This window comes from Falco peregrinus, chromosome 15 (assembly GCF_023634155.1).
Source record: "Falco peregrinus isolate bFalPer1 chromosome 15, bFalPer1.pri, whole genome shotgun sequence".
In the NCBI taxonomy this organism is placed as follows: domain Eukaryota; kingdom Metazoa; phylum Chordata; class Aves; order Falconiformes; family Falconidae; genus Falco; species Falco peregrinus.
The window spans coordinates 6,728,448-6,751,405 of NC_073735.1; the positions used below are offsets into that span (position 1 = coordinate 6,728,448).

The 22,958-nt window shown below is 46.2% G+C and overlaps 1 protein-coding gene across 1 annotated transcript; it reads right to left on the minus strand.

Annotated features, from left to right (window-relative positions):
- Positions 1-11,115: 11,115 nt before the first annotated feature.
- On the minus strand, positions 11,116-22,616 carry DRD2 (dopamine receptor D2). Its single transcript, XM_005240069.3, has 7 exons — positions 22,311-22,616; positions 19,297-19,406; positions 18,657-18,793; positions 17,791-17,981; positions 16,837-16,923; positions 15,842-16,181; positions 11,116-15,295 (listed from the first exon to the last, which is right to left on the minus strand). The coding sequence occupies exons 1-7, from the start codon at positions 22,590-22,592 to the stop codon at positions 15,102-15,104; spliced, it is 1,341 nt and encodes a 446-aa protein (XP_005240126.1). The 5' UTR covers positions 22,593-22,616; the 3' UTR covers positions 11,116-15,101.
- Between the last annotated feature and the right edge of the window lie 342 nt (positions 22,617-22,958).

Below are 22,958 nucleotides of genomic sequence, written 5' to 3' on the forward strand. Positions count from 1 at the left end.
ACTGAGAGGAAGACATTGTCTCTCTTGACCTGAATCCGAAAGGCTGATGCGATTGCAGCGCTGCTTCGGTGCCGAGTGCTGCGGATCATCCACTGTGTTTAGCAAAACCTTGTGAATGCTTTCTCTCATGTCTGGGTTGCAGCCTCTCCTGGCCCAGCAAACCCTGTGTGGTGTCCGTGCCAAATTCTGGCCTAAAACACACTTGCTAAAGGGAAGGAAAGGAAAAGGGGATGGCGGGGAAACCAACAACAACAAAACAAAAAAAAACCAAAACCCACACACATCTGATTTAATGTTAGGGTTTTGGAGAAAGAGGACTCATGTCCCTCAGCTTGGACATGTGTCTTGTTCTGCCTTCGGAGTAAGCAGGATGAAAACCTGGAAGAAGCAGACTTGGCCATCCCATACAAACCTCCTCCTACGGACTCAGTCCGTAACAATTCTCTCTCCTTCAGAGTGCTGCTGTCCCGACGGGGTGGTTGGCTCAAACCCAGAAGAAATTAAGGACAATGTCTTTACTCAAAGAAAATCGCTCTTTTCCTGGTTACGGTTGGTGCTAGAAGAGCAGTGTTCTGAATACAGCTGGAAGGAACCCTGGGGATGGCATCCTGTCCTCCACATAAAACCATCCTGAAACACATTCCTCTAGCTTGTCCTTGAAAACTATCAGTTATAGACATCGCTTCCAAGGGCAATTCATTCTACTGCACTATTGTTATAGGTGTTTTTAAAAAAAAAAAGTTACCTAGAGTTTAATGTATATCTTCTTTGCTGTAGTTTAAATGAGGATGTAAACGATTGCACCTAAAAGTCAGTCAGTCCAAACTAAAGTACATCAAACATCATCTTTATGTTACCGAGTCTTGGATCACGGGCCACAGTCTCTTGCAAACTTGATTTACAAATAGAATAAAATCCTAGGAGAACAGAATTAATCACATAATGGTTGTAGAGAGGCAGTTGCTCATTGTATCGGTGTTGAAAAGCTGCGCTCTGTTTGGTAGCAGGAGAAACTGCTGATGCTTTTATGAGTCACTAAGTACTGATGTGTGTAACAAATTGCTCTGCTTTTGCGAGGTCGTGGTGCAGTAGCTTTTCTTTAAGTGAGTCTCAAATTTTCCCACTAGGGCTGGAATTGACGGGTACGGGTTACCGGACTGGGGGTTTGGGTCCCAAACCTGCCCATGTGCAACCACTTAATGAATTAAACTGTACTTATGCTTAGCTTAAGTTAACCAGTTTCCACAGTGGATCAGTGTGAAGAGCTGAACTCTGGATTTATTACAACTCCTTTCTGTCTAATGCCAGTTATTAAGGGGGACACGTGTGAACTCCTGGAGTAAATATCCTCAAGCTTTTTTGCTCTCTAGGATACAAATACCCCTTTCTGATATATTGAGTTGCCTGAGTATAATTCAGTTAACAGAGGCAATTTGTGAATCACATAACTAACATGCAGCTATAATAAACTACCATTTATTTAATGAGTAAGTGCTCCATTACTGTTTAAAAAAAAAAATCTGGTTTTAAAAATGAAAAATCAAGAAGGTAAAAGATCAAAATCATCCAATGGACAGAAAGCTCAGCCAGCCCCCCCAGAGCACGGCTTAACTCTCCATCCTAGAGATGTGGCAACTGTGCTTCTCAATTAAAAGAAGAAAAAAAACAAAACAAAACAAAAAAAAAAAACAAACCAAAACCCAAACAACCTTGCTAGTTAGAAAATATCACATTAAAGATTCTATCTCCATCTGGAGTGATTATAGAGAGGAAGATTAGTCCAGGGTCAACAATAAAGAGGGACAGTAATTAGCTGCAGTAAGGGGTAAAACGAGCTCTGTTTGCTGCTGGCAGTCCTGTGGTCCAGTGCCTTTGCTTTAGGAAAAGAGAATCGTGGATGCTGATGGAACTTGGCTCTGACAGAATTCACGTTAGGGGCACGTCTGGGTCCTTGCACAGCACTTCTACTGCTCTTCAGCACAGGCTTATTTCTTGTTAAGGCTTTGTATCACCATGAAGATTTTATTGCTATTCTTTGGACAAAGTTCTTTGTCTGCTCCAAGCAGGATGGGGGTGAAAAATAACTATAAGGAGTTCAGGGAATTAATTTGTTACTTTGGAAAAGACTCCAGTCTGCCAAAAGGTTTTGCTGATACCGACCTGCCTTTATTTTGAAGACATTATTTGTTGTCTATCAGCCAGCACAACTTCTCCCAGGAGAGCTGAGTAGGTCTGTTTGCTGGCCTATGTGTTGCTCCTTTTGACTGAACACAGTTGTGTTCTGCTTATGACTCATCCCTAGGGACTCCCAGAGAATGCTGGAAATTGTCACAGGACAAGAACCCACTGTGACATTTTTAAAAAGTAACTGGGGGGGAAACAACTGCCAAATAACCAAAGAGATGAAGAAAAGAGAAAAAGTAGAACTCATCCAAAATCTGTGGAGGTTCTTGGAAAAGAGGGGTTTTCAAGGTCACTGTCGTGTTAACGAGATGTTCAGGATGTCAAAGCACTTCATATTGTGGAAGGACTGGGTTAAATGGACATTTCAGAAGCTTATTTGCTTGGATATAATAAACATACCCGTACAGTAGCAACGGAGGAAGCCCCCTTCAGCCTTTGCGTTGAGCAGGGGAGCTTTTATTCATTTAAAGTGAACGGCTGTGCATGCTAACAGGGGTTGACGTTCCCTCCCCAGCTCAGTACGACTGCATTCGGCCTTTTTACCCAGCACGATCAGTTCACCAAATAAAGGCAGCACGTGCCCCCTCGCTGCCCTGGGGAGCCTGCCACGTGCCGTAGCTGCTCAGCATGGCACGCGTTGAGTTTGCCTTGAGCAGCCCTGTGGTGCTTCCTGCTGCCTGCCCTCGATGGCACGCGGAGAGCGTGGCAGCACAGCGAGGGAGGAAGGGACACGGTACGTTAGCGCATCTCTTGGCTCGTGCCCAGCATGCACGGGGTACATACGGGTCCCAGCACGCCAGGGGTACAGTGGGATTCACATGGAAAATACATTGCATCTGCTGTGGTCCAGCTGGCTCAGCCAAGCATCTTGAAGTTAGTAGGGGCTGTAAGAGCAGCTCGTTTAACAGCAAGCCACCCAGATTTTCTATACTAAACCCAAAGGCTCCAGTTAGACCTTCAAAACATTTCCAAAGTCGCCAATGCCCAGCTCAAGCAGGGTCTGCCAGGCAAATTTCTCAGACATCCTCTCTTTTGCATTCTTCAGCTCTTTCTGGCCAGAGGAGGTCTCGAGAGTGCAGCCAAGTTTATCTTCAGGCACCCGTGAGGTCTGCAGGATCTGAGGTGATGGCTGCATGTTCTTGCTTTGAGGTATATAATCCTTCTCTTTGAAGAATTTCTAGCCTGACACAGAAGGACAATGCATTAAGGACAAAGAGCCGGAATTTCAGTTGCCTTTTCCTCTGAAATAGCTCCTTACTGCGATGACCCTGCTTTAGGGCAGGAGGGAGGCTCTTCACAGCTGAAGTCAGAGATGCTTCTTTTACATGGGTCAACAGCTCTACCAGCGTTTGCAAGTGACCACCAAGTTTCTGGACTGTCACCGCAGCGGTTATGTTCACAACAGAGCAGTAGCAATATGCGTACATCATAATTAGTCACTGATAAATATACTTAGTCACCACCCAGATCTTTCCATAAGCTGTTGGTTTTGAAGACGTCTGTATTCTGCTGAGTTTTGGTGCATGTGGATAAGGCTGGTTGCAACTCCCGGCGGAGAGGCGGACAGTCTGGAGACGGGAACACAGCGAGGCTGTGATGTGGACAGGCAGTAACTAATGCCACCCCCGATTCCTCTGAACCACATCGTAGGATCGTAGGGAGAAACAGTTCTGGCCCCTTCATACCGTGCTGTCACCTGACGTCCACCCCGCTCTACTGTCTGGGGGATGATCACCACAGCAATGAGACACAGCCACGACTGGCGGAGCCCCCGACACTCCTGCTGCACCCCCTCTCGCAGCGCTGGCATTCACTGCCAGATGCTTGCTCTGAGCACCCAGAAGTGACAGTGACTGACGCTTCCTACCGTGCGTTGCTGTGGGTGCCAGTTTCCACAGTCCTACTCTGCGCCCGTCCTGTGGGTGGGTGTGCGTGCACTCTCACAGCCCATCAACATCGACCAGGGTAATTGCAATAATTAATTCTTTCAGCTCCAGTTGGGTTTCATGGGCCGTGGCAGCTCGGCACGACTGATAAATTGCCACTTTTCAGTGTTGATCTAGGCTGGGAGAAAATACAGCCTTAAACCGAGCAAACAAAACAGAGGCTTCACATTGCCAGGTTTGCTGCTTAAACCTTGGTGGCGAGTGAACTGTGCGCCCGATGCGGGCAGCATGGGCTAAGCAGCAAGGATTAGTTCCTTGGGAATGGGAGCTGCATCTGATTTTAGGAAGAAATCTGCTTCTTTAGATAGCTTTGGCTTTTCTACTCAAATTTTACTGGTTTGGTTTTTTGGGGGTTTTTTTTGGTCCTAAGGCTGACAGAGGATTTGCGAAGGCAAATGATTCCCAAACAAGTGTTTTTATGGCATATCTTTCAGTTAATCTCCTCTTCACGTGCTCAGTGCTGAAAGATCCACATCTTTGGTTTTCAGCAGAGATTAAAAGGTTTAAAACTGTGTGTGGGGAAAAGTGCTGCAGTGGGTCAAGGCAGGTTTTGGAGAGGATTAGCGGATTAGGTCAGGAGCAGGAGGGTCTGGAAGGTGCTGGGTGATGTGCAGAGAGTGTGGAGCACGCAGGGAGCTCAGGCAAGTGGATCAGACGAGGTTACAGGCATTTCAGACTACATGCCTAGGAGGCTGGGTCTGCTCTTCCCTGCATGCTGTGAAGAATGCATGCATTCTCCTGTTCCTGGTGGCAGAAGTCACGTGCGCTTTGTGTTCATTGATCGTCAGTCACATCTAAGACGTGCTGGCCCCCCAGTGAGGCGCGTTGACATGTTCATTTTGCCGTTCCTCAGCGTGCGCAGCCCATCCCGCACACAGCCAGGCTGGGCTCTCGGGTCTCCTGGGGGATTCCCTGGCCTGAACTCTCGGGGTGGGACTGTGCCTATGCTGTCGGTAGGAGATAAATTCTCCATCCCTTCATTTAGGACTCAAGGTCCCTTTTTTTCTCTGTGTTTTTTCTCTTTCCTTACTGCCTCTGCCAGGCAGGGAGCGGAGGCTGCTGCCCGCAGAAAGGTCTGGGGTTCAGGCAGGGCTGTCCCCGGCACTAACTCCTTGGAAGGTGCAAACTTCCCGATCAGAGTTTACTTGAAGACTTTCTGCTTTAAGGGATGATCAGAAGAGGAGAGATTTCTCCAAAAGTTCTAAGTAACCAGAGGGACTGGGTTTTGCTTTGTTTGGTTTTGCTTAGTCAGTTTCTTCCACTATTAATCTTCTGAAAGCTAAACAAATAGCTTCTAAAAGCTAAACAAACACTAAAATGTTTTCTACACAGATTCCAAAGAAAAACAAACAAAAGCCTTGGAAGCACTGCTCGCCAGGCTGGGGTGTGGGCTGCACTACCTGGGTGCTGTGCACGCACGGGGCCATCTGCCTTCTGGCCCTTGGCTTGGCTGGGTTTGTAGGCAGAGGTGGAAATCGCAAATCCACTTCATTATGCCTAAAACACAAGCGTGGATTTCAGACTTTTGGGGAACACATAGTTAGGGTAAAAAGACAGCTGGAGGATGAGTCTCGTTGCAAAAATGTCTTTTCTGCTCGTGAATTAACCTGTCCAGCATGCTTCTGCATGTACACGTGTGCGTAAAGTCAGCTCCTCCTCTGGCAGGCAGTAAATATGCTTCCTGAGGTCTGTGCCCTCACCTCTAGCACAAGGACAGGCTGGGATGAGCTCCCTGTGGATGAGGGTGCCCTACCCCTCTGCTGGTGCCACTTCGGTGATGGTTACCACAGGGTGACAGTTTTACTCCAAGGCTTTTTGTTGTAAATGCCTGTTCCCAAGTGCCTCGCTTTATTCAGGCAGCCTTTCTTTGTCAGACTGGCTGGGCGAAGAATTGCCTCTCAAAATTAGTCTGCTTCATGGAAAACTTCCCTTTGCTTTTTTTTAATTAAGGTAGAGTTTACTAGCATTTTCCCTTTTGCTGATCTCTCTGAATCACGATCCAGTTCCTAGGATTTCCCTCTCTTTAATCTTCTTGAATGATTCTGGTTTCATCTTCAAAGTAATTTACTGAGCTTGTTTATCAAAAAGGCAATCAGACACTTCTTAGAAGGTGCCCGGAGAACTGCCACATAGACCTGACTGTTTCCTTTGGTAGGTGGGCTCAGACATGCAGGCGTAGCTCTGTGGCTAAACGGGTTACCACGCATTAACTGAGCCACAGCAACTCACTCTTTCCATAATCTTAACTCCTAGCAAGTGCAAGGTAGGCATGTTAATGTAAACATCATGAAGGAATGCAACCTAGAGCGTCTGCCACCCACTGGGAACATGCACAAACTCAATTACTGTAGCACGGTACATTGCCAAGCCACGATAGTCCCGTCATGAATCTACATCCCTAGCTTAATTTGCTGTGACTTTTGCATCTAGATTCCAGCCTTCATACATATTGCAGAAGCTGATTCCCTGTTGTTCTGCACTTCTACTGTCATTTATAGCAAAACAGAGTGCAAAGTGGGTGTACAGTGCTACAAAGGCATAAACATTTTTCCTGCTGTCTCTGCTTTTAGCCAGCCTACTCGTTGGATTGAGATTCTGCAGCCCTTTTCCAAACTCACCAGTTTTGTTTCGGGTCAAACCCTTCCATTCTGTGTCATTAGCTGTACTATTCCCTGCTGGCGAACCCAGCCCACGGCCCGTAAGGAAGCAGAAGCAGCAGTTCAGCTCTTTAATATCAACTCCATGTGTCAGTGAATGATCTCATGCAATGGGTTTAACCCAGGCCAGACACGGGCACATTGGTGTGTTTTTAACCTACTAACCACAGCCCATGACACCGCATTTACATCAGCTTCAGACCAGGCATTGGTTGCCCCAGCTGTGGGCGAAGTCATTCTCGTGCCATTATGCTGCAAGTCTCTTTAAAGGACCCACAGCAGCAGCTTTGCACTCTGGCTGCTTTTCTCTAGCAAAGGAGAAGAATTACGCCTGAGCAAAGTCACTTGTGATTTTGACTAAAGCTGTCCCGAAGGGAGCGAGGGATTCTGAAAGTGATGTACGGGCGTGTTTGTTTGGACCAGCACTGACTCTCCATTTCTTCAGGCAGACAAGCTCTCAACTCGTAACCTGTCTCATTCCATCATATTTTCAGCTCCTGGATTTTCCTCTGTAGCCCTGTACATTTTTCCAGCTTATGGTTTGACAGCTCTCAACTCATAAGATCTACACAGAGATATTTTTTTTGTTGCTGTTTGCTCCTGCGTTGCTGTTATTATTTGGAGACAAGATTGGCTTTCTTGCTAACATTAATTTCATGGTTTCTTGCCTTTGCACGTGGTTTGAAACGAAAATCAACTTCATGGCTGCATTATCAAGTAAAAATTAACGATGGTGATTATGAAATGGTTAATGCAATTACAAAGCCTGGAGTCGTGACCCGATTCTCTCCCAGGTGAGGTCTGTAGCCCTTTGCGGCTGGTCTGCACGCAGCTGAGTGGGGTTTATGTAGTGGTTAAACCACAGATGAGTACAGATAGGAAGCAGAGAGCTCCGCGAGGACACTTGTCTTCTACTGATTATATTTTCCTCCACGTGCAGGAGTAGCTATTAAAAGCCCAGAGTATCAGCTCCGACGTTGCTCGGGTGATGCTGAAGCCTGCTCTGTGTATAGGCAGAAAGAAGCGGTGCAGCATGTTGTGCTGAATGGGCATCTGTGCGTGCCAGCTCCGTGGCGGTGTTGCCCGTGGGTGAGAAATCAGACCCTGAGCATGCCTCGGTCGTGTCTTCTGCTGTCCGTGCTACAGGCAGTATGTCCCACTGGAAAAAGGATCTGGACAGTGCCTGGATGCGCTGTCCTCTGGCTATACTGACATCCCTGAGTTTGCGTGTCCCTGCCCTCTGCTCGCCCCGAGCCCAGCGCCTGATTATTTTGGAAAGCAGCATGACTGGCCATGGTCAGGAATCTGTCATGCCATAAGATATTCCCGCTCCCACCCCTCTCTGCAGGACAGGCTCCACGTGGGAGGACCTGGCGTCTCCCCCAGCCCCCGGAGGAGCCAGGCACGTCCTGCTGGCCCAGGAGGGGCGAGAGCAGCGGTCCCAGGGCGCGGGAAGTGCAGTTCCCCTCGGCCGAGCTGGGGAGAAGCTAAAGCGAGGAGGAGGAGGGTGTAAATGGGTGTGCGTGGGGTGCTGGGGGAGAGGGGCAGTGGGGGTTGCTGGGGTGGGGAGCCAGCATGTTGCTGAAGGCTCACAGTCGTAAGTACCCCGCACCCCCGGCTCTCGGGTGGGCAGGGATGCGCAGACCCCTGCCCTCTTGGGCTTCTCCGGGCTGGAGCTGATGAACCTCTCGCCACTGAGACAGGGCAGTGGGCCCGAGAGGCTGATTGACCTCGCCTGCTCCGTGGCGAGAAGACTCCCCAGTGAAGTGAGAGCAGCTGAACTCCACCATTGTCCTGTAGGGCCTGTTTTAATCAGCTTTCTGTGCATTTGTGGCTTCCGTTTTGCTTTACTTTTATAAAACTTGCTAATGTATGACGTGTCGTACTCCTGCTACACATTACAAACTCCCCTAGCAGCATGTTAGTATCTCTGTAGTCGCTCGGTTAGTAACCAGAAGTGATGCCTTCTAATCTAGAGCGAGCACAAAACCTCTGTGCTCTTTGCTTGCTTCCCTTCAGTAAGTCTGGCATAAAATCCTGCAGCTGAGATTTAAGTGATGTAATCTTTACAGCCTCATCAAAGCAATGGATACCGTTGATTGCATGCAGCAGGGAAGCAATGCTAAGCTTGGTTAAATGTGCTCACTTGTTTTCATCATCCCACTTTTTTTTTCATGGGCCCAGCATGGCAGCTTGGGAATGCAGAATGTTTTTCCTCATTTAAAGGGCCTGGGTTTTGCTTTGCTTCTGAAGTCTCTTTAAATGCATTTCTAGGCCTGTTAATTTTTCATTATACCTTAATTATATTTAGTCCACTATCATCACTCTGTCATTGGTGAAGAAGGTTGTTATTTATGAGTCAAAAGCTATTTATGAAGCAGACAGTCTGGTATCATCAGAAAGACAGGAGTTGGGGGAGCAGTCTTAATTATTAAAAGAAGCTTTGATTAAAGAGAATGAGTTAATTTAACAAGTGCAACTGGTTTTTTCTATTTTTGTGCTGCATGTGCAGAAGAAAGCATATCTATATCAGGCCTGACCTGAATCTATAGGACTCGCCCAAATGTGCCAGGAGATGGACAGATCAGTTCTGTTTCTTTTTGTTATTGTTAATGGTGTGACCAGTGTTTGCTGGCAGTGCTTGCTGGGGTGGTTTTGCAGTCCGCAGGCTCAGAAATCAGATTTTGCTGGAAGGGAGAACCTCACCGGAGCTGGCCTTTATCCCGACAGGCTAGGGCTAGACATGCTAAAAACAAGCTGGTGTGTGTCCTGTTGTTTCGTCTTGGAATATCATTTATTCTGTTGTGTTGGGGTGGGGGAGGTGTCATTTGAGCACCTAATTTTCCATCAGTTGTGGTGGCTTTGGGTTGGATCACACGGCAAGGAGAATTAACTGTCAGTTGAACCTCGTAGCTTTGGAGCTACTGGTTACCGCACGGGCTGAAGGCTTCGGGGCAGGGTTTAGCTGTCTGCTCTGCGTTGGTTCAAAACTGAGTTGACCAAGTCCTTTGGCTCAAGCCAAGGATCCAAGCTGAGATTTCGGTTTGTTAGTTCTTGGAGACAGATGGTTTTCTATCCTAGCAATAGGAACGGAGTGATTGGTTGTTTTTTTTTCCTTTACCCTCTTTTTTTTGTGTAAAGAAAATAATCATGGTGAGAACTAGCCACAAACCCCAGTAGCGTTGCAGCCTAAGCTGATGTTTTACAGCTGTGCTGACTAAACCTGGCTGAGGTTTACCTGCATCTGTTGGGTCAGGTTTGGGTAAATACCAGACATCTGAGTGGGTAGCTTGAGGAAACAGTGCAACAGCAAGCACGATACAAGTGTAAGTGTTCCTAGACGAAATAATGAAGTTCTCCAGCATAAAAGTGAAATGCAGAAGGGAAAAAAAAACCCCTCCATGCGACTAGTTGCTTAACCTGGGCATAAGATTTTAAGTGTCTTCACAAAACCTCTTCTGCAAGACCAAGCGATAGAGGTGGCCAGCTGGAGTGCTCCCACTGCTGTGAATTCATACATTAGGTGTGCTTAGCCAAGTGAAGCCCATAATTAATTTTTGGGGGGCATATCAACTGCTGCATAAAATACAGCATTAAAAATACCGTGTTTATCATACAAACTGCCTGAAGTGCCATAGTGGTCTGACAGCTTCTATTTATTTTCTCCATGCAGAGATGGCGAGTGTGTAGATTCCACACCACTGTTTATTGTGGCCAACCAAACCGATACAGGTTGGTGCTTATGTTTGACTCATACGTATTTGTTGCCCTCAACTTTTACAGACAAAGTCCCAGTGAGAGCAGTGGCTTTCAATCCCCATCTTGAACCTGTACTGCTATGGACCAGATGTGAACGAGTAGTGCCAAAAAGTAAATACAGGCAGCTGTTGTGATGCCAGAAGTGCCAGCGTGACTGCTCTTGGCTAGGTATTTATCTGTTTTCCATCCCTTCCTCCTCCAAATACTCCACAGTCTGCTTCTGTCTAGAAGAGAACAGAGATGGAGAAATTTAAGAACATTTTCTTTTCTGCCTGTGTCTTTCTGCACCCTTTCATTCCACGTTTGATTCTCCTAGCTTCAGTCTAGACAAAAGCTGGAATTCTCAAGGACAGACTGGGATAAGGGAGAAAAAGAAAAAATACAACCAAATGGAAAAGCAAGTCGGAAAAAATGCAAGATCTCATCTGAAGACCATCTTTTCCTGTTTTGTAGGATGTATAGTGTAACCATAGGTCCCTAGAGTCTGACCCCTTACACTAAACACCATCATCACCGCTGCTGGTAAAAAGAATGAAATAAGCATGTAACATCAGGGTAGCATGTGCAAGTCTCGATTTAATTACAGTGCTGCATGAAGACATTTGTTGGTGCCACAGGTACTTGTGATGGGTATTATACATTCCTGACTCTTCAGGGAGTCGTGTTTTCACTGGAGATTTGCACCACAGAGGTAGTGGCGCTTTTTGTTCCTTTCCTTTTCATTTCAGCAGGATTTAATAAGCTGGTTAGACCTACTATAATTAGTTTACTCTTCAATGAGGAAGATAAACAGTATCATGACTGTAGTAGGAGCAAGCAGGCAAGCGCCAAATACGGTGCAGGCAGAATTCACTAGCTTCTTAATTAAAACCTGTTCGGGGGGCACAGAGAGCCACATGGGCTTCAGCAGGCTGTGAATCACAGGGAAGAGGAGCAGGAACAGGAAGACTCAGTAAGCAGAACTAAAGCTTCAATTACAAATAATGAATCACAAAAGAGGGACTGTATCAAGGGTCTTTAGTTCTTCAGGAACGAAGAAATGAAATCTTCTCACTAATGGGCTTTAAAAAACATATCGGTACCCTTACCATCATCAGCATGTCCCGCCACCGGCAGTCCTTCGGAAAGCAGTATTTCTTCCCGAGTGGAAGTGACAGTGAGGACTGTATCTGCCAGACTCAGATCTGTGGCCAAGAGGCCTCAGAGTCCCATACGATGCATCTTACTTCTCATAATTTCCAGAAGTTTCTATGCACCCTTTCCATCACAACGGCGGGCTGGTTGTCGTCGTGCCAGGTGCTGTACAGACGGATTGCTAAGACTGTCCTTGCTCTTGGCGTTAGTTTTTTTCTCTGTAAAGCCAGAGGTGATGATGTCCTTTGGTCCTCTCAAAAAATGTAATGAAGGCTGGATTCATGGGTGGGAAGGGCTTCAGTTTGTTGTCGTTAAGTGTAGATGTTTTATGTGAAAGGAGAGCCTGCTGCAGAGGAGATGAACAGACACGGCGTTACCACATTTCCAAAGGCAGTGGGGATACAGATATTCCCAGAAGATACCTTTGAGTCTGGAGTGTTAGGAACAAGTGGCTTAAAATGTCATTGGGATTAACGATGGGCTGCAGGTGATTTCTCCCAACAAATACTTAATCTCTAGGAAACGACACTTCTTTTTTTTTTTTTTCCTTTTTGTTCCAAGTTAGCCTTTTTTCAGCAGCTTTTTTGCCTCATGACATCTTGGAGGAGTTTTTCATCTAGTAGTTCAGGTGAGTTGACCTATAAGGTTCTGCATCTAGATTCAGAAGCAAAGTTTTCCAACAAGGTACACAGTATTGAAGTTGATGGGTTTGTCCTGGCGTAACGCTGAACACAAAATAAAATTATGGCACAAAGTTAAGACATTATTCACATTCCACTTATTTTTGAGGGCTTGCACCAGGATTTAGTACAGGGCAAATATAATCTATGGCAACTTTCAAATACTTTAAAGCTTTTTTGTCTATATGCATATTATTTTCTATTTTGATACAGCTCCCCCCACCCCCGGCCCCGTTAATTCACTAAGACAAATGGCACCCTTCTGCTTTGCAATTGTGAATATGTTAGGAAATTAAGCAGTAGGGTGTTACTATTTATCCACCAAAAAACCTACTAACTTTACATTATTCTTTGAATCTTTTAAGTAATACCAGTCTGAACTGATTCCCGTTACCGAGTGAATTTGCTTGGTTAAAACTGGGGAAAAAAACCCAACAGATAAATGTGTGCCTGAGATCTCTTGAGTTAACATCTCCAATTTTCTGATTAAAAAAGGATTGGAAAGTTTCCTGTGCTTCTGTAAGAACTGTTTTTTCCCTTGCCTATAATCCTATTAGCGTACAAAGTACAGAAATTCTCTAGCTGCATGACTGGCCCCATCTTACACGTTCGTCACGTTTTGTTCCGACAGCAACACGTTACACCTGGTTCACGTATGTCAACAGAGTGTTGCTCTGATGAGCACGCACCCCCAGTTCAGTTAAGACATAAGACCTGTTTCTGCTGAGGGTATAAGCTGAAATCCTTCGCTAAGCTGGGGCACATGTAGGCAGCTGTAGGATCGCTCTTCATTCAAATTTACAGCCATGAGCAGACCCTGAAGAGCCGCGTTCAAGTGTTACACCAGCCCATGGGCTAAATACTAATAACCCTGGTTATCAGCCTCCTCCAGGAACACAAGGATTATTGTGGAAAGCTCTGGATCAAGGTGGGACTCTCGTTTCAATTTCAGAAAACAGCTGAGAGCATGTGTTATAGCTGCCTGACACCACCACTTCTTGACACACAGCTGGAACACATTCTACCAGCACAGTCCATCCCATAGGAAAACGCTTTGTAAGCAATACAGGAAAACCACAGGATAAAAGAAACTCCCTCTTGGCAGCCGTCTTTATCTATTCTAAAGCAGAAACTATGTGAATATTCCACAAACTGCATAGAGAGAAAAGGGATTCTATTGCTCTCTGGATTGTCTTTTCACATCTTTAGCAAACAGCAGGCAGCTGGAAGTCGGGAGCCTGCCTCTGCGCGTGGCTATTGCAATCACCTAGTTCTCCAGATCCCAGGTAATTTCTAGCCAGACCTATTTCCATGCCATTTTCTTCATCTTACTAGGTTTTATTTACAGAGATAATACAAAATATATTGTGAACTGAGTACAATCGATAAGTACAGTGTGGATTTGGCAATGCCACAGTCAGCGTGGTGGAACTATGCTGTTCAGGGTTTTCAATTGTTTTAATCCATGAAAGATAGTTAACAAAAGGTAAGGGATGCTGGAAAAATCCAGACCTTTCCAGAGTCCAACTTGGACCCAGGAGCAGGTCCAGCTAAGGGACTTTCTTAGGCTTTTATTGTGGCTTTCTCCAAAACACACACTTTATTTCATTTACTGTTGAGTTAAATTAGGCACAATGTTATTCTGCGCTCTCTCTATTGAGAGACATAGGCAAACCATATCTGAGGTGGTCCTTGGCTCCATGGCACCCTGAAGTTAGGTGAGAAGAACTGGACCAAACTTAGTAGACTTGTTCAAGTTCACATCTGAGGCGGACATGGCTGCAGGTGCCTCACCTGACACACTGTCTTCATATTTCTACATTCACTGCACTAACACTCCTCACCTAGTTGGTTTGTAATGCTTGTAAGAGACTGGAGATGAAATGCTGGTGGGCAGAAACTGCAGCTGGGCTGGCTGATGGCAGATGCAGTTGGTGTCCTGTTTGATCTGAACGTTTACCATGCAATACAAGGTATCGCTTCTATAATTCCTCTCCATCTATTTTTTGGCTTGGGCTTCTGTTCAATTCATCCTATTTATTTGTATTTACAACGCTGTAGTGATTCCACGTGAGACTTGTGCTCCCCTTCTTCCTTCTGCCCGTTGCTTGTAGGCCCACGTTCTTGCAGGGATTGGATCTGTAGGTGGCAGAACCTTCTTAGCCCACCTGGGGACCTCTTAAAGTTTTTCTCTCAAAGCTTCAGCAGTTTAATACTGGGTACATCAGCTCAAGGTGAAGGCAAAGCTATTGCATGGAGTTTCCGCAAGCTCTGTCTGGCTCCTATTGCAAAGCGGAAAAGACGGTCTTGTCTTTGGTGACAATCGTATCAATGATGTAACACGCAAGCCGGTAGCGGCAGTGACTGATCGCTACCTTCACGTGGCTCTGCGACTGTCTGTGTTTAATGCACTCAAGGTCAGGTGGTCACAGGCAAGAATCAAGTTGAGTGTGTCTTGATTTTTGCTTCTGCTTTAAACACAGTGTGAGGGTAGCTCTGAAAGGTGCTCTTGGGGTTGGTGTCCCAGAGTCCAAAGGTCATCTCGAGGGATGAGGGAACCTCCCACGCGAAGGTCCTCGTGACACCCCCACCCAGAGGTGCATGGGCATGGCGCTGCTGTAACACTGTAGACCTCACTCCCAATACAAGAGCTCGAGGCCTCTCCATGGCTGCCCCTTTGTGTGCGTGAATGGCATTGGTTTCTTTTTTTCTCCTTAAAAATGCGGTTGCTGTTTTTCCTTTTAACAGTGGAGGATCTTCATGAAAGCCTTGCGAAATTCAATGTTGAAGGTGGTGTAAATAATTGGGTTGACAGCACTGTTGACATATCCGAGCCACGTAAAGGCGCTGTACATTGCTGGGGGGATGTTGCAATCGCAGTGCATGTTCAGGATGTGAGTGATGAAGAATGGGAGCCAGCAGATGATGAAAACACCTGGGGGAAAAGGAAAAAGACAGATTTTGATTGCTGAAAGCTGGACAAATGTTGAGACTATGAGAACAGTAAGGTTCTTTTGGGTATAAAGGAAGCGTTTCCCTGAGGTATGAACCTTCTGTTTGTTAAGTCTTCTAGCCTATAAACTAAGTATCCAGGGACTAAAGAACTTCTTTGCTGATGTAATTAGACTAGTTACCTCAAAAAATCTGGCCTTTGTAGGTGCCGATTTCTTGCAGAGCTATGCTGCCTTTTGTGTTCCAGAAAGCCCGCGAGCTCTCTTGCCCCTGCACCCAGCCATCTTTTGGCAGCCCAAACGCCCCACGGAGGGATGCCTTTTGTACTGACCCCAGCTGAGGAGGAGGTAGCCTTCCTATCGGCAGCCTCTTGCCTACTTGCCTACGTGTCCTCCAGGGTATCAAGTGAAATTATTTCTGTGGAGGCCTGGAAAACAGTCTACACTGGACATTCAGACTGGCTACCCTGATCCTGGGTAGCTACTGGTTTTCTGCAGAAACACAAGAGGAAGCCAACGCGCACTCTCACCGAGTACGATGGCTAGCATCTGAGTGGCTTTCTTTTCTTTCTGTTGTGATAGTTTCCTCCTGCTCACAGTCTTGAGAGAGGTCCTTGTCTTGCCGTTGGGCATAGACTGGATCTCAAAGACCTTGGCTGTGTGGGGTGCTTCTTTGGCATGTCCATTCTTCTCTACTTTCCCAGGGCTGTCCAAAGGTGCCTGCAGGGTTGAGTTGGTGCCCTGATTAGAAGCAATTGGCACAACCAACTGGTGGTTGCTTGGTGCCGCAGGTTTGATGGTGGTTTTCTCAGGGGGACTGGTACTGGACACCATCTCCATTTCCAGCTCTTCTATGTGACTCTCCGCCTCCTGGACAAGAATCAAATGTCCACAACACAAAGACAGATAAATATACAGAGAGGAGCAATGAACATTCCTTGCAGAGTGAAGCTGGATGATGCTGAAGAACAACCAATCCCTCTTCTCCCTTCCTACGTTTTTGGTAGATGCTTGGAGAAAGGGCTGTGAAGTCTTTACAGATAAGAATAGTTTTGGGTAGATGGGGTCGACAGAACTGCAGTGAATTGACTCTCCTTTATTGCACAGAGAGGCTAAGAAATGGGAGAGACGCTGTCTACACTCCCCATAGGTTTTATTTAGGTTTTTCAGAATATACATAAATAAAACTGAAATCAACAAGCAAAACCCAACAAAGCCAATGCAGTCCGAGACTTAAAATAAATAACAGAGAGGAGAAGAAAATCAAAGACACGAAATGTTAAAATGTCATGGCTTTTATAGCTGATCTTTAGGTGAGCTTACTCTGGCTTTTTGAGCTCTGTGATCTTAAACCCCCTGCTTCACTCTAAGGAATGGGAAGAATATTTAAATTTTGAGACTGAATGGTAACCTTTGTTCTTAGTTTATTTTTCTCCCACCCTACATAAATTCATTTTGTGTCCTAGGAGGAGAAAAGGGAAAAGCTAAATGCTCTGAAAAGCTACCACTTCTCTTTAACACTCACCACTTTGCGCTTATTAACTTGGAAACTCCCATTGGACTTCACAATAACTGTGCAGAGCTTGACGTCTTCTGGATGAGTGCATTTGTCCTAAGGGGCAAGCACCAGCTCAGAGGTTACACAAGCAGAGAGTAATTGGGAAGGGAAGCTGGTAAGGGAGGCACGTGGAAATACAAACACAGGGCACGAAGCAGAAATTAATCAGTGTGGCTAAGGTGCTGAGAATGATGGAAAACTACTTGGAAGAAGCAGTAATGGAGGCAACTATCCCTCGTGCTTTTCGCCAAAGGAAGGAAACCACAAAGATCTCCTGTGTTTCAGTCTATCCCTGTCTCGCTGCCGTCTTTGCTTGGCATGGCACTGGCCTCTGAGGCAATGCAGTTGGGAGGCAGTGCCTCTGGGACTACACATTCCTACGGGGTGTTTTGCACGTGCTGCGAGAGGAGCGTTTTGACAAGCAGTCTCACACTTAAACACGCTCAGCTGGACTCCACTTACATACATATCTCATGCTTTGAGAGGCTGTTTTCACTGCAGAGGTATCATTACCAGCGATGTAGTTTGCACCCCAGCCACGCAAACAATTTCCATTGAACTTCTTCGTCACAGCAGCAGGACTGACTCAGAAAACAGCAGTCTTGGGTACCCCAGCCCAAACTTAGCAAAGCCAAGGGAAATGCAGTCTGGTTAATGAAGCAGCTCCTAATGCAAGTTTGCTGATGAAACATCCCCTGAGATCCAGGGAGGTTTCTGAAGCACCAGCCAGTGACCTGATAATCCAGAGTGTGCAACTGGGACTCCAGAATGGCACGGGACACAGCATTCACCTTTGGGATCCAGTATTGCACCTAGTCCGGCCAGTGCCATTTGGGGAAAGGAGGAGGCGCTTTGGGGGATGAAGTGGAGCAGGAGGGGATAAAGGACAGACTGCTGAGAGCAAGGCAGAGGTCTAGTTACCTTCAGCGGGGCTTGCGTGTCTGAGTCCAGGCCGTGGCTGCTGCGTTTGGTGTTGACACGCTTCCTGCGCTTCCGGAGCACTATGTAAATCTGCACGTACACCAGCAGGGTGACAATGAAGGGAACGTAGAAGGAGACGATGGAGGAATACACCACAAAGGCAGGATTGGCAATGATGCACTCGTTCTCATCTGGAAGACGAAAAGTTTCAGGGTGGTTGTCCCTGCTGCTAGGAACTAGCACCAGCTTCCCCCCTCTTCTCTCCCTCTTTCAGAAGGCACACGGATACCCAGAGAGGGAGGGGGTCAGGTTCTAGAGGGGGCCACCATGTCAGCTGGAAGTGGTAGCAGACTCTCCTTGGCTCACAGGGAGTCACATATGTTCCCAAATCCCTGGCTATTGCTTGCCTTATAACTAGAAGCCTGCTGATCCCGTGCTGGACACAATCTAGTCTTCCTACGAAACTGATGGCTGAACAGCCAGTTCTCTGTCTCTCCTGTCTCATTGAAGTTATTTGTCCCGTGACTTTCCTTTTCACGTGTTTTAATAGAAGAGGAATTTTGATTTTGTAGTGGACAAATAAATGTTCATGTAACACTGAGGAGTCCTGTGTAAACTCCTACGTAACCTCAGTTCTGATGTGTCTAACACACTGGTCTGGAACAGCAAGAGATGAACAGACTCAGAAGCCACTGACAGAAGTAGCCTGGGATGACACTGGGAGAGGACACCTGAAACAGGGATGGATACATCCCAGTACACCTAAAAACTGATCCCCATGTTTACCTCTGCCTTGTAACAGACTACCTGGGGACCCAGTGAAGCCAGGAAGATGCCAGCAGCCATGCAGGTGGCTTAGCACTCACCTGTGTTGTTGAGGCCAAAGAGGAGCGGGCAGGAAATGGCAAAGGAAAGCACCCAGACCACAGCAATCATGACCGTGACCCTGCGCTTCGAGCTGTAGCGGGTATTATACAGCATTGGCATCGCTACCGCTGTGTACCTGCAGCGTGAAGATACAAACCCAGTCGGGTGTTACTGGGCCAGTGCTGACCAGCTCCATGGGAAGAGACACCTGGTTACTGCTCCAGCGAGAGAACATGGGGCGAGCAGGGTTTCACGGATCTCTGAGATGCCTGCGTACCCTGTTTGGGAAGGCATGAGGCTGGGGTCAACCCAGCACAGCATTTTTCTTCCTCTCTCTCTGTGCTGCTGCCTCTTCCCACTGACATCTGCTCCACCATTCACGTATATAAACAGAAGGACTGAACCAACTACTGGACACGTACAGGCAATTGCATTTAATTTCTCAACACCTATGCAGCAGCTCATGGTATCCCTGCTCAGACCTCATTTAGGTCCTACAAATTGCTCTTCAAAAGACCTCAATGACACCAGCTCTCAACATTTTCAAGTCTGTGAGTCACAAGTAAAATTAGACCGTATGAAGATGGCCATAACTTGCCGCCGTGGGTTTGACATGACTTGCTGCCATGGAGCCCTCACCTGTCAATGCTGATGGCACAGAGGTTGAGGATACTGGCAGTACACATCATAACATCAAGGGTTACAAAGATATCACAGTGGATCCGACTAAACCTCCACTCACCCACCACCTGCAAAGAGAGAATCGGGTCAGCAAAAGAACTCACTGAAGATACACTACTGAGAGGGTCTGAAGGGAGAATTTTGCACAAAGACAGAAACTCTTGCTGGTAGCTGGAGTTCTGCTGGTTCAAGGGGGATCAAAATTTTGTCTGCAGAAGTTCCAGCTGGAACGAGGTCCCACACAGTCAGTCCCATGCCATGGCAGTTAGGATGGGCTGCCACCGAGTGCCTTCCAGGGCTTTGTCCTGTCCAGTCTGAAGGTCTCAAATGATGGCATGGCCTCAAAGGAGGTACTCTGCTCCATCCAAACCCTTCTTTAGAGCATTCCTCTGAAGGCTTGTGTGATTTTGTCCTTCCTAATTCCATCCTGTTACACTGCATTGAGTTGGACAGCCCAAACAGCAAACACAAACCTGGGCTCGTATCCCAGTGACGTAAGGGAGAGCAAGTCTCCTCAGAGTGAGCTCTGTGAGAGCTTAAACAGGTCTCTGAAGCATTGCAAAGAGGTATTAGGAAGGAAATACATTAATTTTATATCCTGAGCATCTCTAATTGTACTTACAGCTTTTTATTAGGCTTTTTTTTTTTGGCAGTTATACCTAGCAAAGATCAGCAGTAGAGAAGCAGGAACTTTCCTTCATCTCTTTGTTTAAAAAATCAGGGTAGAAATTCCTCACTTTTTTTGTGTGTGTGTGAATGAAATTAATTTAACCCAGTGAAAATTCTTTATGACACTACATGTTGTGATAAAGACAAAGAATTAATGATAACACTTCCAGTTACCAGTAGCCTTTTTCTCTTCACTTATCTTGTTATTGCAACTGAACTTTGCCAATTAAGTTTAATAGCAATTATTAGGACTGCTGTATTTGACATGTGATGAAAAAAGTATATTTCCCTCTAATAAAAATAGAGTCCTACTGCATTTGAAAATAGAATGAATAAGATACCTATTCTTCAGTTATTTCTGCTCTGATATACATAACCATAGGCAGCATAAAGAAGGAAGAATGACTGCATTGAAGCCTGAGTGACAGATGAATACTCAGTGATTAAAAAAGCACTTAAGAGACAGTTATATCAGTAACTTTGCTGAGAATTTGCCCAAAGGCAAAGGTTTCCAGCCAGATATAAGCCTCTGCAATATCAGTTTCCCAAACCCATAGTTCTGAGTTTATGGGAGATGCTGTAAACTGCAGCAGTTCTTTCTCTTAGTGCTTTCATTTAAGCAGGAGAAACCTTAGAAGTCTGGAGGTAGAAGATTTGTTTGCATCGAGGCTGATTTTTAAAAGGATTTCCTTTTGACATTAGTTTTTGTCCAGGCACGTGACACAAAGCCTGAAAAAGAAATGAATATATTTACAGAACAGAGGGCTCTTCTTGGTTTTGGTTGCAAATCGTGGACTCAGAGAGGGACCACAGTGTGCCCAACCCACGTCAGTCCTATGGCTCCTCCTCTGGCATGGAGTATTTGTCATGGGTTTTGCTGCTTCAGGCTAGCACTAGATTTAACAGAGAGTGGATAGGAGCAGAAAGGGTAAAAAAAGTATTGCTGAGATGTAGAGACCTGATTGTCCTACTTGGTAGATTCAGGCAGCTCAGGTTCCTGGCCAACTCCGTCTACACGTGAGCCCAGAAAGGGGAAGGCATCTTACATCGTTTGTGCTTTATTCTTCCACGTTAAAATAAGAAGCATCTGAGAGACTCTTACAGCCGGGCATGAGAGAGCAAGAACTTGTCGCAGCATAAGGGTCTGCTTAAAATGGGTTGTCGCAAAAGAGGAACAGAATAGAAGAGCATAACAAGTCCCAGAGGCATTCATTCCAATCACAGCCAGCCTGTGGCCATGTTAATAAGCTTCAGCAGATGCACGATGCTTTACGTTTTTAAAGTGCTATGAAAACAATAATTAACTGGAATGATAATTAGTATTGTGGTTTCTCGACAGCCTATGTCACGTCAACGGGTTTGGTTTGCTTTGCATTAATACTTAATGGGCTAATTGATTACGGCTTCTTCCCCGGCTCTGCTCTCTGTTTTATCATTTGCTGTCATAAACAAGTTCCTGAAAATTATTTGTAAGCTCACTATAGTTTCAGCCTTACGCTTTCTCACCGCCGTTCATTCTCTCTCGGTGGCGGTTGCCGCCAGCGTGCCAGGTCCCAGCTGGCCGAGGGGGGCCAAGGGAGAGGGGTGGTATATCTGCCCTCAGTCTTCCCTCTAGAGATGCGTCTCATACTTTCAGGTTATTTACTGTTGCAAGAGTCGTTTGCCATCAAGTAAACAGGTGGCAATCTTGGGAGTGTTTGGCTTTCACAAACCAGGGCTCCACGCGGGCACAGCTCTGCGTGCAGAAGTACAGAGCTCTCCTGTACCAAAGTGATGTGCTAACGGCAGCGGTGTGAGAAGTACCTCACCTGTGATTTCTCTCAAATATTGTATCATAAAAGCTGTGAATTTACCTCCTACTTCTACAATTGCCTGCTCCTCTTACTACTGTAGTCCTTCAGAAATAGGGGGTTGATTACTTTTTGATGCAGTTTATTAGCGTGACACCCATGATGTTGTAGCAGACTTGTTCTTGTGTTTGGGAATGAACAGTCAATCTATGTAGTTTTGAAAACAAAACTGGAGTCCTTTCACTCTTGATCCCTCTAAAAGCCAGATTTTCAATGCAATTGGACTGTAATTTAGCCCTCTGAACAACAGTGTACTTTCAAGTCAGCCTGTCATCTGCTGTCATGTCCATTTCCTGGAAAAAATCTGATCAACTGCTAGGAAATTAAAAACACATTTGTTCGGGGAAATTCAGGAGGTCTTGGAATGACTGGTGTCCAGGCTGCTAAACCTTCCCTCCCTTTACCCACTCACCAGAAACATTCAGTACTGCAAAAGAAAACTGTGTCACCTACCTCCAGATAGACCACCCAAGGCATGACCAGAGTTGCTACCAAGAGATCTGCCACTGCCAAACTCACGATCAGGTAATTAGTGGTAGTCTGAAGGGCTTTTTCCCTGGACACAGCCATACACACCAACACGTTGCCAAAAACGATGACAAAGATGAGGAGGGTGAGCAGCATGGCATAGTAGTTATACTGAGGCTTCTGGTCCGCATGGGACTCGTTGAGTGGCTTGCTCCAGTTCCTGTCGCTGACGTCACCGTTGTACCAAGAGAGGTTGAGGGGATCCATGGAGGTAAAAGTGCCAGGTTCCGGCTCCACCCTGATGCAAAGATGTGGGAAAGACAGTCAAAGGCCAACATGTAAAATAAAAGTAAAACAAATATGCGTGTGCTACCTCTGGAGGCTGTTCCCCCTCCCCTGAATTCCCGTGCACTAACAGCTGACTGCCTGGAAATGCAATGAAGGGCCAGGTGGGAGGCTGAACTGATGGTCAGATACCTAGGCAGGGATTCAATAAGTTAATTTCTATTTCCAGTTCATGCCCCAGATTTTTGTTGCCAGGGATATTAATTACTCTCTGTTAGGGCCAATTCAGATTTTTGTGTCGGCTCCCCTAACCACCAGCTGCTCCCTGTTAGGTGTGCAAGGTTCAGG

Bases quoted from the DNA above. Each gene is read 5' to 3' on its own strand.
- DRD2 (XM_005240069.3), bottom strand. From the start codon at position 22,592: ATGGATCCCCTCAACCTCTCTTGGTACAACGGTGACGTCAGCGACAGG. The intron at 16,924-17,790 runs GTAACTAGACCT...CTTGCCCCTTAG, and splicing joins ACACGCAAGCCCCGCTGAAG to GACAAATGCACTCATCCAGA. The intron at 16,182-16,836 runs GTGAGTGTTAAA...ATTCTTGTCCAG, and splicing joins AAGTTAATAAGCGCAAAGTG to GAGGCGGAGAGTCACATAGA.